General features: G+C 46.0%; 1 protein-coding gene across 33 annotated transcripts in view; it reads left to right on the top strand.

Annotated features, from left to right (window-relative positions):
* Positions 1-26,520, top strand: part of EPB41L3 (erythrocyte membrane protein band 4.1 like 3) — an 826,134-nt gene that overhangs the window by 553,308 nt on the left and 246,306 nt on the right. For all 33 annotated transcript variants that reach the window (XM_069219822.1, XM_069219821.1, XM_069219820.1 and 30 more), the window contains exons 10-11: positions 14,447-14,544; positions 17,839-18,014. In XM_069219822.1, coding sequence (XP_069075923.1) covers positions 14,447-14,544; positions 17,839-18,014 — 274 coding nt within the window. The remainder of the gene's footprint in view (positions 1-14,446; positions 14,545-17,838; positions 18,015-26,520) is intronic.

Raw genomic sequence — 26,520 nt, 5'->3', positions numbered from 1 at the left:
ATACTTTGTCTTGCACAGCGTGCTACGGCTGTTCCGCGAGTCATTCAGCGCAGAGTCACAATATGTACACGTGCTGTAATTTAGATATCCGAGATCACACAGCACTTCCTGTACATTTGAAATCTTCCACCGCTTTCTAGCGTCTTTAGGTACACCTATTTGCAGGTTGCCCCGTTCCGGTCCTGAAGACCTCATCGTAAGTTACCTATACTAAATGCCCTAAACGAAGAAGCGTATTCATTGCAAAATTAAATATTTTATGGAACACACGATTTAAGTGAACAAATGATGGATGACAAATCTTTAGAACAATGCAAAAAAAATGAATATGAAATTACTCACTGTTGGAAAGTGGAAACTGCAGTGGATTGGTAATATGAAACATATATGTAGGTGGTAAGGGAAATGTAGTTTTGATGATATAAAGTGCTTCAGAAATGTTCACTTGTTCTGTAGCATTTTCAGTTGGTGGACAAACCAGGTAAAATTAAATATTTATCTTCCCAACCCCTTTTCAGAGATTTTTGGGGGTTTATATTAAAAACCAGCTGACCGTAGGCAAGTACAATCACAAAAATCACAAAAATGTAGCAATATGTGTATCCTCACACACTATCCATTCCAGGTCCCCCACAGGAGAGTACAAAGCAAAGAATATCATAGACCTTTTATTATTATCAAAAGGCCACTCGTCTCAAAACAAGCTGGTTATACATTTTAGTAATCAAACGCATGTCATGGAAAAAACCATCTCAGGAAAACCACCTGCGGCATTAATTTGATTATCACACTCACACCATCACAATTGTTAGCCAACTACAAATTAACATTCACAATCACTATTTGTTCACATCATTAATTTGCTCATTTCTGTACATACATTTCCATTTACAATTCACAGACGCCCTGAATGAAACTGAATAACGCTTAATGGAAGCAATCCCATAATTCCCTCAAGAAAGTATTCACAGCAAATCCCTGTAGAATTTACCCAAAGGACGATAACATTGTTTACAAATCAGTGCAGTATGAAGCTCGGACAAAAACAGCTTCAAAGTAATGTAGAAACTGGTGGTGAGGGTTAGGGATTTCACCCCATCCACTCTGCCCGCCCCAGCTTTTTAGGGAGGAATAGTTCACGGGAAGGCAACGTTTTTGAGTTTTTGAGCTATCTACAATGAGAATCATTGCATGACAGTTAGCTGGTACAGTTCTGTCAAGCAGTGACATAAGTTAGATCCGAAAAGTAATTGCCAAAATTATTAAACATTTTAAAATGGACTGCTGGGAGCACTGTAATTTAAAACAAGGCCAGTATATTTTTGGAGCGTTTGAATTGTGAATTGTTAAGCTAGTAAAAGGTGGCTTGAAGTGTTTTGATTACAAGTTATATGGTTATGAGATGAAACTGCATACATATTTCCTTTACCTTATTTGTTATTTAATGGTCACATCATGCATACGTAATTCCTTTACCCCATTTGATATTTGGTGGTTACAACTTGAAACCGAGCCTCTTCAACTGATGTAACGCCGATAATTTACAAACCAGGACCTAATGACTGCATTCTTTTGCTTCTGACACGATGCTATTGTGCCTAAGTCACAAACTTTTACTGGGAAACCTAAGGTCAACTTAGAAGCACCAAAAAGTAAATTTTAGTTGTAAATACAGTAAAAAATCTGCACTGTGCCCATCTGCAGTGCTAAGAATAAAGAAGGGGTGAAAAGTTGTTTCTCCTGGTGAGGAGTGGGTCGATTGAGCTAAGAAGGCAGAGAAAACACACACAATTGTGTAGGTGTGTGGAAATTAATAAATCTTTCTAATATATTTCAACCCCTTATTAATACAGTTCAAGTTAGTAACAACAAAGGCTGGCATACATCTAAATGGAAGTACTGGACACAAAAACACACCCAGATTTTATGAAAGTCTAAGAGGAAGTGATTCCTCAACAGTGAAACATTTTTTTTGTGGGGGGAAAAGAAGACAAGAAAACAAATAAGGTGTAGTTTTACCTTGAGTGGAAGTGTAATCTGGTAGATTTTCCTTTGGCAAAATATCTAGAAGTTTAGAGTTAGAACTTTGCACAGAAATTTGTTTCTGCAGCATGAATCTTTCTACTTAACAAAATCATTACTTATCGGAAGGAGTAGTTTTGCAGCTTGAATCATTTTCTGGATTCACATGCTATACATTATTCCTTCAGCTACTGAGTGGGTCTGGAACTCTCCTCTTGTAGTAGTCTCTTCTCTCATTCTCCTTTTCTTTTTTTGTTTGTTGGGCATCTACTGTTTTCACTATTTGGTGCCTTGTCTAACCTCCTGCTGTCAGGCGCCTGCCTTGGAAGCTCCTCTGTGTGGTTGCCATTTTCATATTATTTTTCTCTGCTGTTCGGTCTAGATTCATCACTGAAAACTCTCCAAATGTTGATAGAAAGAAAATAATGCAGTGTCAAAGCATGTTCAAAGTTAGAGGGTCAAATCATCACCATACCAGAAGGAAGGGAGACTCATAGAAGAAATTCACTGATTTACAATGAAAACACCAAAGTAAATGAAACTCGTCGGCAGCCCACAAGATATAAAAGACAGGTGAAGAGTGCACCGGTAGGGAGCCACCCCTGCTCTGAGGTAGATGGAGAACACACATTTCTGATTCTGCCATCACATGGTTTCCCAGAAGGACATCCACCAGGTGTGCAATCTCTGCCTACTGTGAGACCACAGTACTGATGGCTGCACAAAGTTCAAGCCCAAAAACACTGACAGCAAGGTAGAAGCAAACACAGGCACACTACGCCATGCAGGGGCAGAAGAACAGTACATCGCTGAGAGACCGCAGGCTGTTGAGTGAGAACATCACAGAGTGATAGGGCTTAGACATAGAAAAAGAGGTCATCATTGTCAAGCGGTAGGAGAAGAAACTCAAAGAAAAGCATGAACAAGTAATGCTGAAAAAAGAAGGGGCAATCGAGCTGAGAACACTGGACTCCAGTACCCAAAATAACTGTCTTTGCACTGAAAATCCCAACGACTGAAGGCAAGTAAAGATCGAAAGAGCCCCTCGGGTCAGACACCCAGGACACCTCAGAAGGGGAGTCTTTGAAAAGACACCAGCATCTAAGGTTGACCATAGTAGAGAGAAGCCTAAGAAGATGACAGCTGAAAAAGAGACTGAAGACCACACATAATTGAGCAAAAATAGAGACAGCTTGAGGCTGAAATGGCAGCGATCCTTCAAATGAACAAGGAGATTGACGCTTCCCTCTGAGAGTTCTGTGTCGTGTCAAGACCTTTGGGAGATAACGTAAAGGAGGAAAAAGACTTGGGGAGTCCACCCGTTCCCCATGACTCCAGAACCACAGGAAGAAGAGGAACATAAAATCTACTTTTAAGGAAGACGATCCAGAATCACAAAGCATGTTCCACAATGCCGAGGGCATGTAAGGTAGTCAAGAACAATGGCAGAACCTCAAGACCAACTCTCAGAAAGAGGGGAGTAGACACATATCTGTCAAGGCCTACAACCAAATTGTCAATAGGGCAGCAAACCGGAATGGGTTCCATTTGGATGAAGAAAAGTTGCCGACATGTTTCTGCTTAAGACACTCCCATCCTCACAAAGCCAAACCCAGTACCTTCTAATGGTTTTGAGCATTCTGGACAAAGCGAGAGAAGCCTTCAGAGAGCCAGCAGACTGCAGGTCAGTGACATCCAGGGTGGAGAAGAAATATAAACATTCTTAGAAGGACCCTGCTTATCTAAGGGGCAATGCGGTGGTGGACTCCACCATTGTGGCTACACCTAGAAAAAGAGCGAAAGTGCTAACTACTTCTGGACCACCCCCAGATAAACAAAGCAAAAGAATCAAGATGATAGAGTGGAAGTTCGAAAGGGGGGCCTCCATGAAAGGTGCATCGGAAATCCTAAAGATCTGCTCAACTGAAATGCCCACCAACCCTGGGAGGAGATGGCTGAACTGATTAAAAAACAGCAAAGTATACATGTGCTCCTTCGTGGAGAAGGAAACTTATATGACAAAGGTGCTTAAAATCAGCACTGCACACTGCTGACACAGTGAGTAGACAACTGGTGACAGTAACAACATTGAGGAGGCACCCCTGGCTGTGGATTTGAGGCTTCAATAATGAAGTGCAGGCCAACATCATTAACACACCATTCCATGGCGAACACCTGTTTGACAGCGCAGTGGATGACACACTGCAGCAATTAAAAAGGACAACAACACTTCAAAGTCAATGGGAGCCCTAAGTCGATCCTGCAAAAAGGGCAACAGGGAGAGGGGGCTTCCAAGTGTCACACCACACCAGGCTTTTCAGCACATGGATCATACACAGGCACCAACGCAACAATGACAATACCAAACACAACACAAGCAGCCTTTTTGCAGATGAGTGAGGGGGCAGGGGGCAATCCGCCCTGAGAAGCAGCACCAGCAGGTGGCTGACAAAGCCAGAGACCCCTGCCACACACAACACCGGTGCGTAAGAATAGTAGCCTTCCTTTTGGAGTGGAGGGAGGTCACATCAGACAGATGGATACTCGACAACATCCAATATGGCTGTTGCATAGAACTAGGAAAACACCTGCCAAAACAGGTTCCAAAGAAAACAACTAATACAAAGGAAGAAACAATATTCGTACATCGGGAAGCAAGATAATTGTTACAAAAACAATTAATAGAGAAAGTACCCCTGAAGGAGATCAATAAGGGAAACTACTCAACATTTTTCCTTGTACCTAAATCAGACAAATCACTATGGCCAATACTAGACAACTGCTTCCCAAACAAGTTTGTAAAGAAACAGAGAGTCAACACGCAGATGCTACAAGAGGTTATCCCCCAACTCCGAGAGAAGGATTACATGGCAACAATAGACCTGAAAGATGCCTGCCAGCACATCCCAATGAACTGAAGACAAAAGACGTATCTATGCTCATAATAGACAAGATGCACTACCAATTCTGAGTACTACCATTCAGAATAAAAGCAGCACCCAGGGTGTTTGCAAGATGCTTAGCTGCCTTAGCGGTACACCTATGAAGAAGGGAAATACATTTGTACCCTACGTAGATGACTGGCTGGTAAAGGTGGGCTCTTTCCCCAAATGCAGAGACAGCAGAAGAACAGTGATAGAAACACTCCAAAGGCTAGGGTACTTCATAAACACGCAAACATCAATGTCCATACCAGCATGAGAGATGCTCTTCTTGGGAGCAAGGATCAATACAGTGCAATCAAAAGCATTTCCTTGCAAAAAGAGAGTACTGGCAATACCGCATGAAGCTTGCCACTACCAGAAGGGTTATTTTCTAACAGTGAGGACTGTGGGGAAGTTGTTGGGAATTATGGCCTCCTGCATACCACTAATCTTACATGAGAGGCTAGACATGAGACCAGTCCAGGAATGGATCCAAATACCGATGGTCACAAGTGAGGGTAGTTGGAACAATCTAGTGGGTATCATGCAAAATGTGCAGCAGGAGATGGTGTGGTGGAACACAGTGAACATAACAGTAGGAAGACTCTTCATGCTACCAGCTCTGACAGTGATCGGCACCACAGATGCCTCTAACATGAGATGTGGAGATTTCATGGAGAAACTCAACAACAGAGTTGTTAGAGTAAGAGTTAGAGTAAGAGTTTCCCCTTATGGGGGAAATCAATGCAAATTCAGACAGAGAACACAGTGACAATGTTCTACCTCAACATACAAGGGAAACAAGGGCGTGGCTTGAGCGTCAAGATGGCGGCCGCACCTTAAAGGTGCTCCGGACCCCTCCGTCATCCGCTCGAGAAACGCGCACAAATTGGCCCTCCCCGGAGGAGAAGAGAGACGGAGGAAGATCAGGGTAGCGCCTGGGGCAAAAGAGTCGTAGTCCGGAGTTCGCGGACCCAGGGGGAGCAGAGAACGGACGGAGCGTCCCGCACTCAAAATAGCGGGCGCTCCGAGCGCATAAAAGCTGCCGGTGAAGTGGCGGTGATCGGGATCACGGGCGGCCGGCCTGAAAAGGAAAGAGAACCATAAATACAGCGCGCTGGTCCGGCGATACCTTGCAAACTGAGGGGGAAAGAAGAGATCCTCGGCATAAGATGTCTCGCGCCCAAACGGCAGGTGCGCAGAAGACAGAAAGCGACAGAACCTAGAGGTCTCGGCTGGGTGAGGCCCATGCCCCCGTGGACGGCGGGGGAGGGGGGGGAGCGCCGAATCGGAGGGACTGGGACGAACCTGAAGACCCCGAGAGTACTGGGAGCGCCCCGAAAGACGATGGCAGTTAGTGGTGGCCTTCTCGCTGCTTCCTCCTCTTCCCCTCCGCGTTGGTGAGCGGCTGCTACCCCCGGACCACCCCCTCTTTACGGACATACTGGAGAAGACACCAGGGCCTTGGAGGAAGGGGGGGCGACTTGTCTTCCCCCCCCGTAACTAATAACCCTCGGTCACTGGGAGCTCAGGATCTGGGGGTGTGAGGTGGACGAGGTGAAGAACGGACCCTAAATGCAAGGCTGGCATGAGGAGAGACGGAGGCCCCTGTGATCAAAGGGCGAACTAAGACAAACCAGCGGAAGCGAGCACACTGATAGAAATGGGCATTCCGGCAGAAGTTGAGGAGTAAGCGGCATGGAAATAACCCACAAGCAGGCCCATCAAGGTAGTTAAAATGGGCAAAGATAGGCAAACCCGCCCCGCCTTGCCGCAGACACGCATCGACCAATGCGCCACGGGCCCAGTGGAGCCTCGAAAGATGACCGAAAGACAGAAAATGGCGAAGGAAAACAAGCCGGGAACAGTGACCTGGCAGCTATTCTTCAAGCAATACAGTCCTCTCAAGAGGCGGTGGAAGGCAAAATTGGAGAAGTGAGGGTGGACATGGCCCTGGTACGCCAAGACCTTCGGAATGCTACAGCGAGGATTGCAGAAACGGAGTCCAGGATCTCCACGGTGGAAGACGATCTGGCGGCCCTCAAAACATAGGTATCAACACTAACAACTCGGACAGCGGAACTATACCGAAGGGCTGAAGATGCTGAGAATAGATCCCGCTGCAACAACCTCAGAATTGTGGGACTGCCCGAAAACACCGCCGCATCCTCCCTAGCCATATTCCCGGAGGACTGGTTCCGGTCCTGGTTGCCCCGGGATCTTTTGAAACCCAGGTTTGCGGTTGAGCGCGCCCATCGGGCCCTGCAGGCCAGACCCCCCCAGGCTCTCCACCGAGGCCAGTGATCCTTAGACTTTTCAATTTCAGAGACAGAGATGTGATACTCCAAGCGGCAAGATCAAAAGGAGACCTGCATTGTGATGGGACCAAAGTTATGGTGTTCCCAGATTACACCAAAGATGTTCAAATGCAACGGCACTCGTTTATAGAAATTAAAAAAAAACTAAGGGCGATGGAGGTGCCGTACCGTCTTCGCTTCCCGGCCAAGCTCAGGGTGGTTCACAGCAACAAGACCCACTTCTTTGAATCCCCCGATCAGGCCTGGATATGGCTAACCGAAGAGGTCCCGATGGGCCTTAATGGGGGAGAACGGCGACTGGCACTCACGGGCCAGCAAAGGAACAACCAGCCGCGACGGCCCCGGGGATCCCGCCGGAGAACTCGTTCCAGGAGGCGCAGGGAGGAGGGAGAGTCGATCTCGGGGTCCCCTCGAGGATCCGTGGAAGAATCAACCCAAGGGCCTGGGGTAGAAGTGAGACCGAGAGACAAGGAAGTGAACCGGAGCCCCCCGGATCCTGGAGAACAGCTGCCCGGAACAGCAGATGACACTGACCTCTCACAGAGTCCAGTGATGTGAGTCCTCCTCCGGAGAGAGGAAAGTTGGACCAGAAAGGCCAAAGACCAGGAGATGGTCATGGAGCTTGGGTTCAAGCATTACAAAACTTAACACTTCTTAATCCGCAAAAATGGAGGGGTCCACCATAGCTCAGACACTAAAAGTTATCAGCTCGTTATGTTGTTGGGAATGGGCTGTTGGTATTGGGCAACAGATGCTTCTGGGGGGAAGTATGCAGTGGGATGGGAGTTGGGGAACATGTTCGGTTCTATCCAGCCAACAGGCTGTTGTTATTGTTCTGTATAGTTAATGTAGGTCTATGGTCTCCACTACCGGCCGGGAACAATAGTAATAGGTCATTCAGACACAGAAACACTAGGAAAGAACCAAGGGAGAAATCATTGAGGTCAAGGTACGGATGGGTGAGAGGGGAGGAATGGGGATGACTCACATAATATCATGGAACGTCAATGGGCTCCTTGACAAGATTAAAAGGTCAGCAGTACTCACTTACATTCATAGACATAAACCTAACATACTCCTGATGCAGGAAACACATCTCATGGGGAATCAGTGCCCCTTCTTAGCCCGCAAAGGATTTGACAGGGTATTCCATGCAGGGTTTACGAGAGGCTCAAGAGGGGTTGCAGTACTGCTGCATCACTCACTACCTTTGGTAGTAAGACAAGAATGGAGAGACCCGCAAGGGAGGTACGTGGCAGTCTCGAGCACGGTAGAGGGCCAGACAATGAATATTGTGAGCGCTTATGCTCCCCCAAACATGGTGCGTAAAACTCTAGGAGATCTGACAAGGTTATTAGCGGAACTACCCCCTGGGAAAACGGTAATAGGGGCGACTTCAACGCAGTACCAAACCCAGGACTAGATACGAGCGGGGGACCCTCAGCTCATAGACAGGCATTGGCCACTAGTCTGGAAGGATGGATGACATCAACAAGGCTCTGCGATGCATGGAGGGCGTGGCACCCGAGACGCAAACAATTCACGCATAGGTCGGCAGCCCACAGCACGCAATCCAGAATAGACCTGGTGTTTGTGTCAGCCAGGGAATGTGGACACCTCTCCCACATCGAGATCCTACCGCGTGGGATCTCGGACCACGCGCCGTTTCGGCTCAAGATGGGCCTTGCCGACCCGCTGATCCGCCCCATATGGAGACTAAACGCATGGCATTTGCAATACGAGGAAGTTGTAGATAGCTTAAGGGTGTCGCTACGCGATTACTTCAACACTAATGAGGGCTCAGTGAGATCACCGGGAACCCTATGGGCTGCAAGTAAGGTAGTAATTAGAGGGACAGCTAAGGGCCTGATCCGTGCTCGGGAGCGTGCCCGCGACTCCCGAATCACTCAACTGGAGGCTCGTGCCACTCTTCTTGAGACAGAACAGGAATCACACTCGGACTAACAAATAACCAGAAACCTCTTGCTGATTCAGGAGGAAATACGTAGTCTATCCCAAGAAACGGCAAAACACATGTGGCGCACCTCCACGGCTCGAGTATACGGTTGGGGTAACAAAACGGGGAAACTACTGTATTGGTTGATTTCCCAACAGCAGGCTCCCCGAATCGTCCCTGAGATATGCAATGAACAAGGGGAGCGAATGGTGGAGCACCAAGAGGTGGCTGAAACATTCGCCGAATTCTATAAGGCCCTATACCGAGCGACAAGTCCAGAGGTTAGGGGCTCCCCAGACGGGTTCCTGGCAGACTCTTCACTCCCGGTTCTGCCCACTGTGGATGTACGGGCTTTGGAGGAACAGTTCACGGAGGCGGAGATCAGCGAGGCCATAGCGGCAATGGGGGTGGGGAAAACTCCCAGGCCCGATGGGTTTCCTCCAGAATACTATAAAAGACTCAAGGGGGAACTGGTTCCCCACCTAATGAATCTCTATACTGAGGTGGACCAAAAGGGCTTCTTTCCAGACGGACTAGACATTGCCACCATTGTCGTACTGCCTAAGACCCAACCCCCCTCCCTCTCCTGTGCTGACTATAGACCCATATCTCTCATCAACAGTGAAGTAAAGATCTATGCCACAATGCTGGCCTCCCACCTCAGAAGGGTGATGCCCTTACTGGTGCACCCAGATCAGTGCGGCTTCATGACCGGACGTAGCACGCCCCACTGTATACGAAGGCTCCAGGTGGCTCTTGCAAGGCGACACCATTTGCCCCAGCAATTGGCTCTCCTATTCATCGACTTTGAAAAGGCATTTGACTCAGTTAACTGGGAATTCCTTTTCGCAGTACTCAGGCAGGCCGGCTTTGGGCCACGGTTTCGTAGACTGGTTCAGGCCTTGTATGCCAGACCCATGGCGCGGGTGCGGGTCAACGGAGTCTTGTCCTTGGCCTTTCCGATACATCGGGGAACACGACATGGCTGCCCCCTCTCCCCTCTCCTCTTTGCTCTGGTCATTGAGCCATTGGCGGGAATGTTGAGAGAAGATCCGATTTACCAGGGTTGGAAATGGGGCCCCTCTTGTGAAGACCGAGTGGCCTTATACGCAGACGATGTCCTACTATACATGGCGGACCCGGGAGTGACCGGACCCCAAAGCTTCCAGTTACTGCAGCACTTTGAGGAGACCTCGGGGCTCAAAATGAACCTGTCCAAATCGGTGCTGGTCCCTCTGACGCAGTCAAGAGACTGCTTTGACTGGCAGAGGGCGGTTCCATTGCTTCGGCTAAGTTTATACTTGATATGGTCGCACTGCTCCCTGAGTTGTCCTGGTCCCTGAATCTAAACCCACTGGTGTCTCGCATACGGGAAGACCTTAAGCATTCGCATTCATTGCCTCTGAATATTCTGGGCCGTATAGCCCTGTACAAGATGATGATCCTACCGCGCCTCTTATATGTGGTCCAGAACTTACCATTTACTATCCCACGCTTGTGGTTTAAAAAGCTGGATGGAATCACCACCTCCTTTATGTGGGGAGGGGCGAGACATAGAGTAGCAGCCCAGAACTGCCGAAGAGAAGTATATGACGGGGGATTGGGCATGGCCGACCCCTACCTGTACTATATGGCGACACAACTCTTGGTGGTGCATGATTGGTTCAACGGAGGTTGGTCAGACCCAGCATATCAGGTAGAATTAGACGCTTTAGGATATCCCCATATCCTGGATGTGTTATATGGGGCTCCGATCCCCAAAGATCTGGCATACCAGAGCGGTATTCTTGGCATGGAGAGCGGCTCTAAGGCATACTGGCTGGAGCAAAGTGGTTACCCGGCAAACACCGCAGTGGCATGGCAGTTGGCTGAGAGAGACAGCCGGGCTGAAGGGATTCGGGAATTGGGACACACTGGGAATATCCTTGGTTGGGGATGTGTGGAAAGGAAGTTTGATGAAGTCCTTTCAAGAAATGCAGCAAGAGTTCCAGCTGTCCCTGAAACAATTCTTTAAGTACCTCCAGCTCCGACATGCCCTCACTAGGCACTTGAAAGAAACATCCCAAATACCGGAGTTCAACCCAGTTGAAGCCAAAACACTTATGGGCAGCCTGGGGAGGAAGGGGGTCTCCCAAATCTATAAAATGCTGACCACAAACGCACCCGGGGACCTAGATCACCTTAAGAAGGGTTGGGAGAAATGGGTGGGACCACTTGAAGAAGAAGACTGGGTGGAGGCACTGATGGCCCCCCGGACGCTGGTGGTGTCGACGAGGTTGAGGGTGACACAATTCTATTTCTTACACAAAGCATATCTGACTCCAGATAGAATGTACAAGATGGGTGCCCTCGGTTCTAGTCGATGCCCGCGATGCAAGGAAGACAAAGCTGACTTCTATCATATGATAGGGTCCTGCCCCGTGATTCAGAGGTTCTGGGAGGGAATAAATCAAGAGCTGAATAATGCCTTGGGATCATCACAGGTACTGACCCCCAAAACGATACTACTGGGGATGATGAGTGACATGGAGGGATCTAGAACAGATAAGACATTGGTTGGAACAGCGACTGCGGTTGCAAAGAGAGATATAGCAGCCGCTTGGAAGACCGCCAAAGGTCCCTCCCTTCAGAAATGGAAAAGGGGGGTGGACTGGTGTGCAGCCCAAGAAAAAGTGGTGTATGAATCAAGGGGATGCCCTCATAAGTACGAAAGAATATGGGGAAAATGGGTGGGACTACTAAGCTAAGCTAAAGGGACTCAGACCAAATGTATACACATGCTCCTCTCTCCTCTCTCTCTGTCCTAGCAAACTGTGATGAGGTAACTCCTCATAGATGTCTCGAACACTCAATTGTTAGATCAGAATAAACTGTTCAGTCGGTGTCAAATAGACCAAGGTTTGTAAGTTATTTGTATACTTTACTTGTACCCTTTTCTAAAACAATAAAATTTGGTTATAAAAAAAAACATACAAGGGAAACACCCAGAACCAAACACTCTCAGTCTAGCACCATGGTTTCTTAGGACACATAGCTCTGACTCTTTGGTCTTCCAGAGAAAGCAATGGCAGTCCTTAGTGAAGCAAGAAGACTGGCAATAAGGAAATACTACACCAAATGGAAGAGATACACAAGGCAGAGTCAGAAATCGATCTCTGTCAAGGCAGGATATAAGATACCACAGTCATCAGATACCTCACACCTGCTAGAAAACAAACTAGACTAGGTGCTGTGCTACTAAAGGAACACGTGGCAGCATTAGTGGCCTATGTAATGGGGAAACATAGGGAGAGACTTTGTCACTACGTCAGTGATCAAGCGGTTCCTAGAGGGGCATAGAGGGTAGCCCCACAAAGAAGTGCACAAACACCCATTTGGAACCTAACCGTGGTGCTTGCACAACGGATGAAGGACCCATTTGAACCACTCCACAGGTCAACGTTAAAATTCATCACGCTCAAGACAGCATTTCTGATTGCAATGGCATTGCTTCTCAGGGTAAGTGGGCTGCAAGCATTCACTATACAGGAGCCATACCTGCAAATACACAAGGACAGGGTAGTCATGAAGGCCAACCCATGTTTTCTGCCAAAGGTCATATTTCACTTTCACATAAACCAGACAATCCAGATGCCTGGCTTAAAAAAAAAACAAAGACCAGGCCTAAAGAGCCCTACATACATTGGACATGTGCAGGGAAATAATTTACAACCAGGAAAGAACAAAGCCAATCAGAAAGAGGAATCAGTTCTTTGTATCATTTGCAGACTATATCAAAGGAATGCCAGTTACCAAGAACACCATTTCAAGGTGGATAGTTCAGACAATCCAAATGTGTCATAAAAGGCTGGTATACAACTGAAAACAACCTAATCCAAGAGCACACAGAAGAAGAAAGAAGTGAGCCACCTTAGCTTTTCTTGCTAAAGTCCCTCTGAGCAACATATGTGTGGCAGCCACATGGTTGTCAGTCCACACATTCACAAAACAATTTTACATCAATATCCAAGTGAACAGGGAGGCAGATGTGGGACATATAGTACTGAACCATTTATTTGCAACCTCAGTGTCATTTCCATCCCAGCCACCACAGTGAGGAAACTGCTACGAAATTGATGCACAGCATGTGAATCCAGAAAAGGAAAACATTGCAAAATTAAATGGTTACTTACCGGTAGGAATAGTTTTGCAGCTTGAAGAATTTTCCGGATTCACATACAACCCACCTGCGTCCCCAGAAAATGAGGTGAGGAAAAGCTAACTAGACCACAGGGAAATGCAAGTCGAGAAGAAGCCTGCAGGACACTAAAATGGTAATACAGTCACCAGAAAAAAGAATCTGAAGTTGCTGATCAGCAACAGGGGCATCTGGGGTGGGCCTCCGATGTCAGGAGAAGGTTGAACTGGGCACCAAATAGTGAGAAAAAAAAAAAAGAGCCAACGACAAGAGGAGAGTTCTGCAAGCGAACATAGATGGTGGAATAACGCACATGTTGTGAATCCAGGAAATTCTTTAAACTGCAAAACTATACCTACCTGTAATTAACCATTTTGTTATGTACTTTTGAATGCATACTCACATGGGTATTTGTGAATTCCTCTGCATATAGAAATGTATGCAGGTCGCTGGAGGAACTGAGGAAATTGTACATTTTGCATGTAAACCTGAATTTGAAGCTGAATGTGTTATATCTTTTATTAAAGTGTTGCAATTAAGGGATTAAACTATGTAGCTAAAGCTTGTAATAGTTTCATGGTTATGAAGTGCAGTGCTAATTTATAACATACAAAAGCCAGATGTTTGTTGGATGATACTGTGCTCTACATGATTTCTAAATGTTTTTCTTAAGTACTAAAAATGATTGCTAATAATGACCTGGAAGGGACTAACTGTAGAGACACTTTGTGATAACTAGATAACAACATTCAATTGTTTTGATGATCATCTGTAATCGCTGGAAAAACGATTTACTCCAGAGAGACAAAGTGATTCACTAATGCAATGATACTCTTATTCCAGACTTCCTCCTCTTGAGGTATCTTAATGGTAACCTTAGTGTCATTGTAGCTAATATGACTCATGTATTGATGGTGTTTTCTCAATGGTTGTCTTGTTTTAGTGGCTAAGAAGTCCATCCCAATTAGATCTCAGCCCAGAAATTAAACATTTGCTGTAGTTATTGAAGGGGTATCTGTAAAGTAACTTGTATACTCTCTTTCTATAGTTTGAACAGTTTGAAAGCACCATTGGGTTTAAATTGCCAAACCACCGAGCAGCAAAACGTTTATGGAAAGTATGTGTGGAACATCACACATTTTTCAGGTATGCACTGTTATTATTCTGTTTCAGCCAAAAGAGGTTCAATAGTTCATAATGGTGCATGGATATGTTTTCTTTGATTGAGTCTGCATTTCAAGTTTATGCGCTTTTGCTTGTGAGACATTACTATTTACAATAGCGGAATGATGCCGATACCTGTGAATTGCAGCCTAGGGTCTTTCTGTATGGAAAGGCAATTTTAACAATATTATAGCAGCTTATAACCTCAAATCTTAGCGGTTTATGGGATGTTAATTGGAATAATTCCCCAGACATGCCTAGCTAAATTAACCTTTTTGCTGACCGAGAATTCAGTAAATACATTGAGCAGCGGCTGCTCATTGTTACGGATCTCATGAATGCTTCCACAAGAACAGTGTCCTTGATTGTTCCCAGCCCCTTATATCTAGCTATGTCCGCTTCCCTTCTGCAAAAAAGTTCTGGGCAAGGTGATTGATCTTGCTTAGGAAGTAATTTTGAATCATCAAACAATGATGTTCTGGTTGTATTCTCTATCTGTATCAATGTCAGGGGGAGTACAATGTATAGATAATCTATAGTATTTCCGTATTCCCATGAGAATGATTATGCCATATGACTTAGTTTGATATCTGTGTGGGCAGGCTGTGGGTTACTTCTCGTCTGCTCCTTTTGGAAGAATAACTCTTGTTTTCTAGCTTAACTCTCCATTTTCATTTCTTCACATTGGCAACAAGCGGGGGGCAACCGGAGCAGACAATTGTGCCTTACCAAAAGGCTTGGAAGAATGATCACTGTTTCCACAGATAGCACATTCCCTTAACCATTCTTCTACTGTTCTTTCAATACCGGGCACTAGTGCCATTCCCTGAGCCCCAACTCTGTATCAGGCTTCCCCAGGCATCCTTCATGACATAGATTGAAAATCCTTGTTAAATCCATAGTAGGTGCAACCTTATATCCCCTCATAAAAAACACCATCTCACTACATCAACTCATCTTTCGCTTTAAAAATGCACATCGTTCTGCACTTAGTTTATGCTCTTCAGGTCAGATTTCCAGATACTGAATTCATTTACACATCTTCCTTCGGTGGAATTTCTCAAATTTTCACAGATATTTTAGATAACGACGTGTGTACTCCATTCTATGCACTAACATCTTATTCTGTGAAAGACACTTTACAGCGATCCTAGTACATTGAATCAGTTACAGACACAAACAACGTGTCATGCAGTCTAGAGGCTCATTAGCCCTTCCTGGAACACACTCTACTGGAAACTGACAGGACTGAATCTTGGTAGCCAAACGCATCAATCAAGATGTTTAGGATCTCCCACCTCCAAGACGTAACATGTTAACAAGTGATTTGTGATCTGTCCCCAGAACAAAGTATTGGCACACAAGAAATTCCTGAGTTGGTCTACTGCCCATGTACACCTTAGGATTCTTTTTCAATGATGGAATTGTTTTGTTCCACTCTCTTGAAGTTCTATAGGCATGTGATATTACCCACTCATCACTTTTATCACACAGTAACACAGCGGCACCTAACCCAGAACTACTTCCATCAACTGCCACCACACATTCTTTACCACTTTCAAACAATCTCAAGAAATGTGTACACACCACTTCATTCTTTAGCTTCTCAAATGTTTGTTGTTGAGCACTCTCTCTCACATATTGCATTCTTTTTTTTAGCAAACATATCAGCCGTTCGGTTTTGGTGGTGTAATTCTTTACAAATTTAGCATAGAATTCCAAAAAACAAAAGAACGATAATTGCTTCTCTAGAATTGCTTGATTATGATTCTTCTTTGGTGATTGTGTCCTAGATGCTCCCCACCTGAATATACACTTTGACAATTTTAAAGTCAAGCCTTTTTTCCCACTCAAACATCAATATATCATGCAGCAAAGTTACAGTGCAAGTCATCAAAAGGTTAAGGTTTCCTTCATTAAAATCACAAAAAGACCATCAGGCCAAAGGCATACTATAAAACTGAAACATTCCCTCTGGTGTAATGTTAAATCTTTAGATTCTTCATTCGGCTCAACCTCATTACATGTGCGTGCATGAGAAAGAGTGAAGAATAGAGTAGCTCCCTCAGTGTTAGATACCAGGTCATGGAGATTTAAAAGCGGGTATCTGTCAACCCAAATGTCTTTGTTAAAACTGCATAAATCTATACACAGTCTTAATTCCCCACAACTTAAAAAAGAAATATTAACACAAGGCAGCCCTAGGTGAAGATTCTATGGGGTCAGTTATTCCCATTGCACACATAGCATTTTTTGAGCTTCTTTCTGTGTGTTGCAGAAACATAGCAAACGTTATGTCTAGCAAGCACAGCATTCCTTTTCAGTATACTTTTGTATTTGCAGATTTCAAATTGTTCTAATTCCTCTTAAAATACCTTAGAGATTCCAATATTTGTTTTTCTGTTTTCCCCTTTTTAATTTAGTTCAATCTACCCTCAGTGAATAGAATGTTCTATTAGCCTGCTGCCCCGGGCTATACCAGCTGTTAAAGGCCCTCTTCCCCATTGTAGGATTCAGAGGCTTTAACAACGTGCATAACCCTTGGCAGTGAGTTTTAAGGCTATAGTATGACCCTGAAGCTATTTCAGCCACTCCTATTTCATATGGTTGTGGAGATCTTAATGAAGCAGCCAAGGTTAAGCATCTAACCCTCGTTCCCATTCATATAACCAATCAGGAAAATAATTGGAGGAGAGCTTGCTCTCCTCAGGCACAGTTAGGAGCGAGGGACCCAATACAGCAGTTCCAAAACCAAATATTCATTATGTCTTTGTATAGAATTCATTTTTGCATCAGTAGGTTTTGGAGGAGAGCATTTCCACCCTATGTGCCACATTAACGATGTTCTTTATTTAATGATAAAAAAATTTAAATGATTAACTATATTTGCCTGTGATTGCCCCTGTACACACACTCCTCATTAGACATCTCCTATGTTGAAAATTAAGAAGTTTGACATTTTGCTGCCATTGTTTGCCATATTGTGATTTGCTCATAGTTGCAGCACTGTTAGTAATCTCACCTTTTGAAATAATAGCAAGTGGTAGTGTACAACTTGTTACCTATATTCTATCACATGCCTCATTGGAAGATTTTGTTTTATGTTTCCCACATTAACCAACATTTGGAAAAGTCCTTTAGCTTTGTAAGATGTCTTTCTATCTGAATTTAATTTTAAAAGAAAAATGTAATTTTATTTTTATTTTTAAAGTGTTTTATGTAAATAATTACAATTTTATTACTTTTGGCGTAATGTTTGATTTTTTGTGTTTTTAGGCTCCTAATGCCAGAGACACCGCCAAAGAAATTCCTCACACTGGGTTCCAAATTCCGCTACAGTGGAAGGACGCAGGCCCAAACGAGAAGAGCCAGTGCACTGATAGACCGGCCAGCCCCTTATTTTGAACGTTCCTCCAGCAAACGCTACACTATGTCCCGCAGTTTGGATGGGGGTAAGATGTGTTCAGTAATGCAAACAAGTTTCGTTGAAGGGTATGATCAGGTGGCTGGATAAAGACATAAATGAAAGCCTCAGATTTCTTTGCCAAATTAACATTTAAGTACTTTGTATACAGGCCAATCCATTTTTATTGCAAATACATTTTCTATGTTATTGTTTGGAATACTTTGTTTACTACAAGGAAATGTTTTCAGTAATGCTGCTTATTTGAATGTTCGAATGTAAACTCTACCTGTATGTTTAACCATCTCTAGATCAAACAACAATTCCGTAACAAATTATATACACAGGACTGAACAATTTCCAGTGACTAGCAGTGCAGTTCAAACACATAACTGGCATACATAAATTATGTGAGTTTGGTGTTAATGTGCATCTCAGAAATGTCCCTACATGCATTTAACTACACTGCTTTTCTTTGAATCCTGTGATAGATATATTTTATAATTAATCTTTTGGACAATAACTTCCTAGCATTCAAAAGATAGTGCAGCTGATGCTTAGTGACCCCTTTATTCTTCAAAGAATTATTTTGAGTCACGAGGTACTGTGGCTCCTCCTCTTGTCAGTAATGCACATGGTCATCAACTCCATTAGATTGTTTTCTTTCTGCCACCGGGTTCATATGTGTGCTCCTGTGCTCCAGGTCAACACTGTCATGGTGCTCTTTTTGTTTAGCACGGTTCCTTCCCTCTATCAGTATTGTACTGCGATCACATCTACCTTAGTTTCCATCTTGGGTCGACGCTTGATTACTTTGCTTAAGCTGGGTCAGGATTGACCGTGGCCCCCCCTGGGCACCACTCATCAGGGCCTACTCCCATCCCTTCATCACATCTCTCCACCATGCCTCAATGGTGATGGAACAGAGGCCATTTTGGTACTTCCCTCGCTGCCACATAAAATATCCTCAGAACAATTTGGTTTGCAATCTTTCAATTTGCTTGAACACAACAAGGCTGCATGTGACACTTGCCACTCCTTCTGCTCCAAAAAGACTCTTTTCAGCGCTTGTGCCTGTCGACTCAAGATGTCACTTGGGGTGGAGATGACACCTCAGACCTCTTCGGTCCCAGGGATCCCAAGGGGGAGAAACACCCACAACCGTCGGATGTGGATGAAGAAGCTTACTCCCCTGAAGACAGCTCAGCTCTGACTTGGAGATTGAGGATCATCCGCCAGCCCAGCAGTCCATGAGTATGGCACTCCCTCACCCTCGACACTGCCCTTAACCCAAGCAGCCTTCAGCCAAAGGACACTCAACCACTCCGGAGCCCCAAAGGCAGGCTTTCGGACCACCATTGCCTTGGGGCCATGGACAGCACCATCAAGCCACTTTGGACGCCCTGCCCAGTTCCAGCTCAGCACCCAAGAATGCTCCGAGACCGACCTCTTCTGCATCCTTTCAACAGCACCAATTCAACCCTCAGCACTGAGCACATTTGCCTTGGCGACGACCAGAACTGCGGTGCCGAAATCAAAGGCACCTTTGAAGTTGAAGACTTTGGCGTCAACCAGCAAGTCCAACACCGGCGCAGTCAAGCCGACTACCCATAAGCTGTAAGAGGAGCTTGACTCAATGCAGAAACACCTGGTTATTTACCCCCAACTAGTCCGCATCCTTGCCCACCCTTCAGGTCATGCTACTCCATCCTCAAAATGTCAGTTGTTCTTTGAGGAGGCCTTGGACATTCCGATTCATGCAAAACAGCACAAGAAAGTGGAGAAGGCTACCAGCCCCTTACTGCAGGCACCACTATCTTTTCGCTCTGTTCCACAGCCTCAGTCTTCAAACTTCCCGCCTCCTTCCCCAGCGGACCTCCTTGGCATCACTCCTCAAGGGTCTCCACACTCTGACACGGGCGTGTTTGGGCGGGTGATGACACATTTGACACTCCTCCACAGGTCGACCCTTGAGACTCCTTTGATGTAACCCCACCAGGGGACACAGATACAGTCTGTTACCCTGTCTACCCTCCCCTCATCCTTTCAGAAATCATTGGTAGGGCCTCCTCCTTTTATTAAGTGAAACTCCACACTGAGGCCTTAGAGGAAGACTTTGTCTTCAAAACTCTCCTCCCTTCACCCCTTTTCCCCACATGACAAGACGTGATCTCAGACCAGTGGGTGTTTGATATTATCCAACATGATTATTGTCTTGGGCTCTCTTCCACACCTCCCACAATTCCACCTCCCAAAAACAGACACTCATCAGAACATCAAAAGCTTCTCATGGAGGAGGTCAAAGCACCACTCCTCAAAGCTGCAATAGAACCTGGCCCTCATCATCGGCAAGGCACAGGAGGGTACTTACTGTACGTCCTAGTGCCCAAAAAAGACAGGTCTCTCAGGCCCCTGAATGAATACATCCTGTCAGAGGATTTTCACAAGGTGACCCTTCAGTATGTCATTCAGCATGGCGACTTTATTGCCGCCGTCGACCTGAAGGATGCCTATTTCCACATACCAATATATCAGACTCATTGTTGGTGTCTCAGATTTGTGGTCAGCTGAAGGCATTACCAGTTTAAAGTGCTCCTCTTTGGGGTCACTACTGCCCCCAGGTGTTCACCAAGCGCCTTGCATTGGTGGCTGCACAACTGCGCATACAGGTGTCCACTTTTTTCCATATCTGGACGATTGGCTTATCAAGAGTACCACCTGCCAGTAGTGCTGCAAACATTCACAGGTCACAATAAACCTGCATCATAACGTAGGGTATACAATCAATGCAACAAAATCCCACCTCCAACTCCTCCAAATCCAGCCCTACCTGGGAGCTACTTTCAAATCAGTGGCAGGCATAGTTTATCCAAATCCTTCCAGGATCCAGTCCTTTCAGGCACTGCTCCCTTTGTTTCAATGAAATCAACAACTCACATTCTCAACAGTCATGCGCATCCTAGGCATGATGGCCTCCTGCATGGCCATAGTACCTCATGCCAGGCTTCACATGTGTATGTTGCAGGAATGCTTAGTGCAACAGTGATCTCATGTGGAGGTTCTTTGGGACAATTAAGTGTTGATTAGCTACTGCTCTCTGCAGTCGTGGAACACCAGCAATCTGTTGCAGTGGCGGTCTTTCTTCGAGTGGGAAGCCTTGTACCTTGACCTCCACATCTTTTACCTAGAACTCCTAGCCATTCACCTAGTGTTGAAGGCTTTCCTACATCACCTGATAGCTAGGTGGTTCTTGTCCTGATGGAAAATATGACAGCCTTCTATTACCTTCAGAAACAAGAGGAGACACGATCCCCACAGCTGTCTCAGCTATTCCAGTGATTCAGCATTGGGTTGTCCACCACAAAATTCATGTTAGGGCTGGGGATGGACAATGATTTCCTCAGCAGGATGCGCCAACAAGTCCACAAGTGGTTACTTTCAGAAATGGGTTTTCCACAGATAGACCTGTTCACAACAGCAGAAAATGTCAAATGCCTAAACGTCACCTCCAGGTCCCCACACCTGCAGTCCAGCAGCAATGTACTGTGGATGAACTAGTCTAGGATATTTGACTGTGGGTTTCCTCCTCTTCCTCTTCTTCCATTTTTGGTTCAGAGGCTTTGGCATAACGTCCCATCTGTTCTTCCTGGTGGCATCCACTTGGGCCCCCCAGCCCTGGTTCACGACTCTACTTGAACTCTCACTGGTTCCACACAAGAGGCTCCCAAACAAGCCAGCCCTTTTCATACAGAACCATTGAGAAATGAGGCACCCAGATCCCTCAACCTTGCGATCTAGCTCCTGAGGTCATAGAATTTGGACACCTTAATCTCCCACTTGAATGCATGAGTATTCTCAAGGAAGCGCACAGACCTACCACCCATTCCTGCTACATGGCTAAGTGGAACAGATTTGTCTGCTAGTGTCACTCAAAAGATACTGACCCTTTGAAAGCCACAGTACAAGACATTGGCCCTCATTCTGACCCTGGCGGTCTTTGACCGCCAGGGCGGAGGACCGCGGGAGCACCGCCGACAAGCCGGCGGTGCTTCAATGGGGATTCCGACCGCGGCGGTAAAGCCGCGGTCGGACCGGCACCACTGGCGGGGTCCCGCCAGTGTACCGCGGCCCCATTGAATCCTCCGCGGCGGCGCAGCTTGCTGCACCGCCGCGGGGATTCTGACCCCCCCTACCGCCATCCAGATCCCGGCGGTCGGACCGCCGAGATCCGGATGGCGGTAGGGGGGGTCGCGGGGCCCCTGGGGGCCCCTGCAGTGCCCATGCCACTGGCATGGGCATTGCAGGGGCCCCCGTAAGAGGGCCCCTACATGTATTTCACTGTCTGCTGCGCAGACAGTGAAATACGCGACGGGTGCAACTGCACCCGTCGCACAGCTTCCACTCCGCCGGCTCGATTCCGAGCCGGCTTCATCGTGGAAGCCTCTTTCCCGCTGGGCTGGCTGGCGGTCTGAAGGAGACCGCCCGCCAGCCCAGCGGGAAAGTCAGAATTACCGCCGCGGTCTTTCGACCGCGGAACGGTAACCTGACGGCGGGACTTTGGCGGGCGGCCTCCGCCGCCCGCCAAGGTCAGAATGAGGGCCATTGTGTGTTACCTACTTTGTTTGCAGGTTTCTGAGCTAGCCTTTACCTCCATATGATTACACCTGGCAGCTGTGGCTGCCTACCTTCAGAATAGACAATACATCCTTCTCTTCAGGATGCCAGTCATTAAAGCTTTCATGGAGGGTCTCAAAAGGGTCATTTCTCCCTGTGTTGCTCTGGCACCCCCATGGAATTTTAACACTGTATTCACATGACTCATGGGTCCTCCATTTGAGCCCCTCCACGTCTGCTTCCTTCAGTTCCTCTCTTGGAAGGGGACATTTCTGTTGCTGTCGCCTCACTCAGGCATGTCAGTGAGCTTCAAGCATTAACCCTGGAAAAACGTTTCTTCTAAGTTCATAGAGATAGGGTTGTCCTCCGCACCAACCCTAAATTCCCCACTAAGGTAGTGTCTTACTGCCACCTCAGTCAGTCCATTGACCTTCCCGTTTCTTCCCACAACCTGATTCAGCTGCAGACGTACTTTCCATGCTTTGGTTATAAAACAAACTCTTGTGTATTACGTTGATAGAAACACACCATTTAGAACGACACAACAACCGGCACTGCCAGATGGCTAGTTGAATGCATCCAGACATGATGTGCTAAAGCTAAGACGACTCCACCCTCCCCTCCAAGAGCACACTCTACTCGGAAGAAAGGGCCTCTATGGCCTTCCTGCGGAATGAATGAATGCGTTACTGATATAAATTTATACTGTGCAGCAAAATGCCCAGGGGCGTCAAGGCACTGAAAGCCAATGCAGAGAATAACCCTGCCCAGAGCCAGATCATGAAGGGTGAAGAGCCAGGTTGTTAAGGCCTTCCCAAAGGGTATATGCAACTTCATACTGGTCAGGTGAAGAGGGAGGGTATTCCATAGCCTGGCAGCCGCAACTGTAAACGTTTTGCCTCCCTACCTCTTTCTCTGAACTCTAGGGATGACTACTAAATTGTGGGCTGCCGATCTGAGAAGTCTGATTGTGGAGAACCATTGAAACGTGCATTTAATTCCCCTGGGCTAGCACTGTAAAGTTTGTTATGAACAATGCACATTGCCTTGATGGTGACCCGCTTTTGTACAGGAAGCCAGTGGAGTTCACGCAGTCCGTTAGAGACTGACATTCATTTGGGGATGCTTAGTGTAAGCCGGACTACTGTATTTTGCACCAATTGCAATTTGGCAAGGGTTGTCTTCTCGGTGGCCAAATAGAGTGCTCTCTAATAATCAACCCTGGATGAGATTAGTGCTAAAGCCTCATGTTTCCAAGTGTGGGAAGGGATAAATGGAAAGATTTTCCATAAGATTCTAATGATCCAGAAACAGGTCACCACTGTGCGATTGACCTGAAGATCTAAATACAGGTCTCTGTCCAGGATGACTCCTACGTTTTTAGCAGAGTTGGTAGGGATTGGCAGGTTCCCAGGCTGTCCGGCCACCAATTCAGGTTCCATAGAGATGACTGACTCCCAAACATTAACACCTCTGTCTTCTTGCCATTCAGCTTCACACAATTTTTACTGAACCACGCGGCCACTGCCTTCATGCAGTTATTAAAGTTGGCCGCTATGGCCTCTGTATCCTTTGAAATGAATACAATGATCCGTGTGTCATTGGCATATAGCACAATCTGTAGACCATAAGAATGGATAAGTCTGGCCAATGCTGATATGTACAAGTTAAATACTGCGGGGCTTAGGGAGGATGCCTGAGGGACTTCACATGGCACTGAGAACACGTCAGATTTATATTCCCTTATGATCACCATCTGGGACCCGTGAGCAATTTCAATGCCATATCTCCTATACTCAATGTCTGCATGTGTTCAGTGAGTAGGGTAGGGGAGATGGTATGAAAGACCGTGAAAAGATCCAAAAGGATCAGGGTTGTGGTCTGCCCTTCGTCATTTAGACACCTAAAGACATTCAGTCTTGAATATATATATTTTTAAAAAAATATTTTTATTAACATTTTCATTAACATTTGCCATTTACAGGTTGCATTCTTTACTATATGTATGTACAGTTTCAGAAATTATTTGTGCTTCTTCATCATTATTCTTTTTTTTTCCCCCTCTTTTATTTTTTTTCTCCTTTTCAGCATGCCTCATTGTTATTCTTTTCATTTATGTTCGATGTCTTATTCTGCATTCAGTTTAGTGAGGTGTAGTCATTGATTGGTCCTTACTCTTATCCTGTCGGCTTATCTAAACTTAAACATGAACCTAAACTTTCTGGTGCCATTTTCCCAAATGTCTTTTTATGTGGGTGCAGTTTAGAGCATTGTCTTATATCATCCTGCTGTTGATTAGTTCTTACCCTTTCTATTGATAAGTTGGGTCATTTACTATTCATTGGTCTCTTCTTGCTATACCTTATTTCACTTGCCAGTTGCTAATCTGAGCCTTCTGTGTCCTTGTTTTCTTCCATTACTTCACTTCTCCAATTTGACAATATCTCTTCCCAGGCCTGGGCTATTGGTTTTTGACGAGACCCTCTTGCTTCCTCGCTCTTTAGGGCCTGTAATTCAGCCCTCGCCCATCTCTCTACATCCCACCTCCACTCCGTTATTACTGGGGCCTTATTTGATTTCCAGCCTGCTGCTATTAGCCGCCTATATAGTGCTAGCGCAGTATCTATGTACCGCTCCTGCACTTTCCCGATTTTGAGGTCTTGTTTCAAGCCTACCAAGCATATCGCCGGGGTCTGTGGGATTGGGCATCCCACTAGCTTCTCTAGATCATTTGTCACCAGTCCCCATCCAGTTTGGATCTCTGGGCACTGCCATACCATATGGTCTAGATCGGCACTCACCACACCACATCTGGAGCATTCCGCCGGGGTGCCCCCATATATAGGGGTTAAGCGCTGTGGGGTGAGATATGTCCTATGAGTGTAGTTATACTGGTTATATCTTAAAAGGGTATTTCTCGATACTTTCTTTGGGTACGCCAGTATTTTCCTCCACTCCCAGTCTGTTAGGTCTTTTCCGAGTGTTCTTTCCCATTTATCTCTCAATGGTCTCAATTGGTCTAATGTGCCTTCAATTTGTGTTTGTACAGCTTGGTGATTTGGTGGGCTTCTGTCCCTATTGTCAGTAGTTGGTGTAACATGCAGTGCGTGGCGGGTTCTGTGTTAACCGTTTCCCAGTGTTCTTGTATAATATGGGATAGTCTTTGGTGCACTAGGAACTGACCTCTGGGAACCCCTTTTTTTTCTACTAACTCGGCGAATGAGCTCAGTACCCTCTCCTCAAATAGGTCTCCTATCGTCCCTATTCCAGCTCTTGTCCAGGGCCCTAGATCTGTGTCCATCCATTTCCCATCAATTGTCTCTGCCTTCAACACATGTAGTGGTAATGCCGGGGAGTAGGGTTTACCTATTCCTATCCTCTTTGAACATCTCTTCCAACACCTCAAAGCTACTTTCGTCAACATGCTTTTTCCTTGGAACTTCAGCTTTCGTCCTATCATTTCCAATATGATCTCTTCCATGCTTAACACTCTGCTCCCTGTGTGTCTTTCTAGCTTGCCCTCCCCTGCATTCCATCTGGCTGACCACTGTAATTGACAAGCTAAATAATATAACTCAAAGTCGGGAACTCCCAGTCCTCCCTCAGTAGTTGGTCTACATAATGTAGCTAGTGCTGTCCGACTTCGTCCTCCGTCCCAGACTAGCTCTCTGAGTAGTGAGTTTAGTTCGTTAAACCATTGCATTGGGATCAATATCGGTAAGTTAGTAAAATAGTAAAGGAGGTGAGGTAACATGATCATTTTGGTTAGTGCTGTTCTGGCCATTATGGAGAGTTTCAGGGTTCTCCAGAACTCTACGGATGCTCTTAGAGAGCCGAGCGCCCTGCCAAGGTTACCCTCCCGCAGATCCATCTGATCATGATACACCTGGATGCCTAGGTACCTAAATGTGTCAGGAGCCCATAAAACTGTCTCCGGGAAT

The sequence above is a fragment of the Pleurodeles waltl genome, chromosome 2_2 (genome assembly GCF_031143425.1).
Source record: "Pleurodeles waltl isolate 20211129_DDA chromosome 2_2, aPleWal1.hap1.20221129, whole genome shotgun sequence".
In the NCBI taxonomy this organism is placed as follows: Eukaryota; Metazoa; Chordata; class Amphibia; order Caudata; family Salamandridae; genus Pleurodeles; species Pleurodeles waltl.
Note: the sequence above shows the minus strand (reverse complement) of the source record. Positions and strands in the feature narration are given on the sequence as shown.